The sequence below is a fragment of the Ranitomeya imitator genome, chromosome 2 (assembly GCF_032444005.1).
Source record: "Ranitomeya imitator isolate aRanImi1 chromosome 2, aRanImi1.pri, whole genome shotgun sequence".
Taxonomy (NCBI): Eukaryota; Metazoa; Chordata; class Amphibia; order Anura; family Dendrobatidae; genus Ranitomeya; species Ranitomeya imitator.
In genome coordinates this window covers 603313085-603317386 of record NC_091283.1, presented here as the reverse complement: position 1 = coordinate 603317386, position 4302 = coordinate 603313085, and the positions used below count along the sequence as shown (strand labels likewise).

Sequence of the window (4302 nt, the reverse complement as noted above, 5' to 3'; positions counted from 1 at the left end):
GAAATCTTGTATACGATTGTGGGAAGAGGAGATAAGAGGGGAGTAGAGTAGGAGATCTTGTGAGGATCGGAGGTTGCGGGTAGGTAAGTACCGGGAGACGAGGTCACAGATGTATGGAGGAGACAGGTTGTGGATGGCTTTGTACGTCATGGTTAGGGTTTTGTAGTGGAGTCTCTGGGCAATGGGGAGCCAGTGAAGGGATTGACAGAGGGGAGAGGCCGGGGAATAGCGGGGGGACAGGTGGATTAGTCGGGCAGCAGAGTTTAGAATAGATTGGAGGGGTGCGAGAGTGTTAGAGGGGAGGCCACAGAGCAGGAGGTTGCAGTAGTCAATGACTCTGGTATGGAGAACTATGGGGTGTGCATTATACTATATCAAGGACGATGTGTTGCATTATACTATGTGGAGGACTAATGGATGCATTATACTGAACAAGCAAAATGCTGCTTATTCATCCAGTGATTGGATTGTTTATGCTGGTACAAAAATCATTGTTGTCAGCTGCACATCACCAAGTGAAAAGTGCAGATATGCTGCTGATAACATGATAATGTATGGGAACAGATTGATCTACTAGTGATCGTTCTGTTCCCATCATTGTTGCTCAAATAGTGTAAAGTGGACAGGAAACAAGCGTCGAACTATCCCAATATTGTCGATCAGACTCGTTTAATGGTCTGAACTCAGCGCATGTGAATATAACCGAAATGTTTCTGTGTAATAGTGCAATATGTTAGCATTTGAGGCCCCACTTTGTCTAAGTCTTCCCTGCTTAACCTCACGGCTCTACAGTAATGAGTGTAATGAAGATGGGCATCTTCAAATTTTCCAGAACTTGTTTTAGCATTTTCACCAATAAAACTGTACTTTTCATATTTAGGGTGAAAGTGTAATATTTCCATATTAAGCAATAGATTTTTATAGTAGCTGCTGTCAATAGCAAGGTGTAAATCTCACAAGGAATAACATATTCCTTCTATTATACAGAATAATAAAACTAAAATAAAATATTAAAAACATTTTATTAGACAGAAAAAAGTTATTAATTGCAAAATAATTAATTATCTTTTTCCACAAACATTACATTACTATTTTCAGACTTTGGTAGAAAGACACATAAGACACTGAATAGGGTCACTGTCCATATGGAGTCAGGAAGACCCCAGTCCTTTTTCTCCCTCTAGGTTGCTGCTCTGGATCTCCGGGGGGCTCAGTTGTCCATCTCCTGGGCTCTGGGTGATAGGAATAGATCTTTCTTCAGCAGCTGGCAGCGCCAGTCTGGGAGCCAGAAAGTGGAGCTGGCCATCCTTGGACAAGGAGCACACAACGTCCTCGGGGCTGACATCCTGCGGGAGCTCCGCTTCTCTCTTCCACTCTTTGTACTCATGGAAATAGCCGCCATTCTCCGTCTCCTTTTTCTTGTCATACTTTCCGGATACAATGAGTCTCCTGCCTTCTGTTCTCACTGTCAGCTCCTCAGGAGAAAAGCCGCTGACGTCCAGGCTGAGCTCAAAGTTTTCCTTCCCCTCGTTGCCTGTGGTGGAAGTGTTCTTGTCAGTGGCTGCAGAGCTTCTGCTCAGATCGGCTGTCCGTCCTATGCCCTGTGCCAGGAGCTGGTAAACCTGGTGGACACGCTGCATTCTCCTCATCATGTCATCATCCAGGAGGCCAAACATGAGTTGTGCTGCCGGCCAGTTAGTGAGGGCCGGCTCCCTGCAGACACACAGAGGGCTGTATGAGGACCGCAGAACGCTGAGAGGAAACATCTTTGGCTGATTTTGCTGAAGCTTCTTGTCTCGGGTGAGCTGGACGCAATGTGTCAGCTGCTGCTTTCTTGCTGCTCAGTAATGCTGGTGATTCCAGCTCAGTGTCTTATATATTCACTGCTGAGACTTCTGGTGTCTTCCTGACTCTTCCATGTGCTCTCTGTATATGGAGTGTAAGGGAGGGCCCTGTGTACAACACTGAATCATCCATGAGGGGAGGGAAGAGGCGGTGCAGCAGCTTCCAGCATGGACTGGATAAGTGACCTGACAGGAGGGCGGAGGGAGAAAAGTGACTGCTGGAGATTGCTGGAAAGTTCTCGCTTGTGCTGTTATGTCACTTATATTAATATATATCAAATTTATCATGGAAAATATCCATATACAAATTCATCAGTTCTAAGGCTGCTGTGTATAAATTACTGTAAATGTAGGAACAGTAACATTTCATATTCTCAAAAGGTGGCTGCTACTATTCCTCTTCTCTATGAGGGTGTAATTAGACAGTCATATAAATTGGACCGAGATCAGTCAATACTGTCACGCTCAGGTGGGGAGAGCCGTGGCCAGTCCGAGCTCTGCGGTCCGATTTATACGTCAGCCTGACTGCGCCCTAATACCTGTACAATATATTGTGATTTATATAACTTTATCCAAGGTAAAATATATTTTCTCCTTTGCAGTACACTCAGAGGCGTAGCTAGAGCTTTTGCCGCCCGGGGCTGTTCCCGAGTTTGGCGCCCCCCCCCCCCCCCCCGGCTCAATACACACAAACGTCACCAAAAATGGTTTTCCTGTTTTGTAGAACTTAAACTGGGCCTAATGGTGTCACCCCCACATGCCACACCTGTGACTTAATACCACCACACCATGACCAGGCCACATAGTGACCGAATAATACTACATGCAAGGGACAAATACCACCGCACCATTTCCAGACCACATATTACCACCACATAGTGACTGAATACTACAATACTGATCAGTAATAAAAAAAAAAAAAACACAATACTATCACCATAAGTGCCAGTATTCACAGGAGATCTGTACTTAGTATGCAGTGTCTGTGTAGAGGTAATACAGAGATCACTGGTGACATTATACACAGGACCTCTATATAGTATACAGTGTATAGTGTCAGTGTATAGGTAACACTGACTCACCAGTGACGTCTCTAGGTGAAGTCCTTCATCTTTCATCCAGCACAGACCGCCATCATTCCTTCCAGCCAGGACTCGTTTCTGCAGGAAATAACACAGTTATCTCGAGCTCCGCTTGCAGAACACATTACTTAATTTTTCACAACTTCTACATTACATCACATGAAGAAAAAAAGGTGATATAGTGTCACTCTGCACAGTAACAGGCCTGCCCCCCATTTAAAACAGTATACTAAAAAAATAAAATAAATACATCACTGCAGTAATAATATCCCTTAATTATCCCCTATGGTAACACTATTCCCCATCCTGGCCCCGTTTATCTCATTCCTGGCTCCAGCCATATGTTCTCGCATCCTGCCCTCATGAGTATCCATTCTACCCCATATGATCTCCCCATCCTGCCCCACCAGCCTCCATCATATCCGTCCTGCCCCATGATCCAATCCTGCCCCGTGTCTCCAATCATGCCCCGTATCTACATTCTGCCCATGCCTCAAGTCCTGCCCCCAGTGTGTCCAGCATATTACCCCCATGTTGTCCAGCAATCTGCCCCAGTGTGTCCAGCATATTACCCCCATGTTGTCCAGCAATCTGCCCCAGTGTGTCCAGCATATTACCCCCAGTGTGTCCAGCAATCTGCCCCAGTATGTCCAGCACTGCCCCCAGTGTGTCCAGCAATCTGCCCCAGTGTCCAGCCTTTCCCCAGTGTGTCCAGCAGTCTGCCCCAGTGTGTCCAGCATATTACCCCCAGTGTGTCCAGCAATCTGCCCCAGTGTCCAGCCTTTCCCCAGTGTGTCCAGCTTTGCCCCAGTGTGTCCAGCATATTACCCCCAGTGTGTCCAGCAATCTGCCCCAGTGTCCAGCATTGCCCCAGTGTGTCCAGCATTCTGCCCCATGGTCTCCAGTATTGCCCCAGTGTGTCCAGCAATCTGCCCCATGGTCTCCAGTATTGCCCAAGTATGTCCAGAAGTCTGCCCCAGGGTCTCCAGCATTGCCTCAATGTGTCCTGAAATCTGCCCCATGGTCTCCAGTATTCAGTGTGTCCAGCAATCTGCCCCATAGTCTCCTGTACTGCCCCAGTGTGTCCAGCATTCTGCCCCATGGTCTCCAGTATTGCCCCAGTGTGTCCAGCATTCTGCCCCATGGTCTCCAGTACTGCCCCAGTGTGTCCAGCATTCTGCCCCATGGTCTCCAGTACTGCCCCAGTGTGTCCAGCATTCTGCCACATGGTCTCCTGTATTGCCCCAGTGTGTCCAGCATTCTGCCCCAGGGTCTCCAGTATTGCCCCAGTGTGTCCAGCAATCTGCCCCATAGTCTCCTGTATTGCCCCAGTGTGTCCAGCAATCTGCCCCATGGTCTCCTGTATTGCCCCAGTG

General features: G+C 47.5%; 1 protein-coding gene across 1 annotated transcript; it reads right to left on the bottom strand.

Annotated features, from left to right (window-relative positions):
• Window positions 1–870: 870 nt before the first annotated feature.
• Window positions 871–1956, bottom strand: LOC138665160 (heat shock protein 30C-like). The gene has a single exon (XM_069752410.1). The coding sequence runs from the start codon at window positions 1764–1766 to the stop codon at window positions 1152–1154; it is 615 nt and encodes a 204-aa protein (XP_069608511.1). The 5' UTR covers window positions 1767–1956; the 3' UTR covers window positions 871–1151.
• Between the last annotated feature and the right edge of the window lie 2346 nt (window positions 1957–4302).

What these genes read in the sequence shown, in the direction of transcription:
- LOC138665160 (XM_069752410.1), bottom strand. Translation starts at nt 1,766, where the DNA reads ATGTTTCCTCTCAGCGTTCTGCGGTCCTCATACAGCCCTCTGTGTGTC.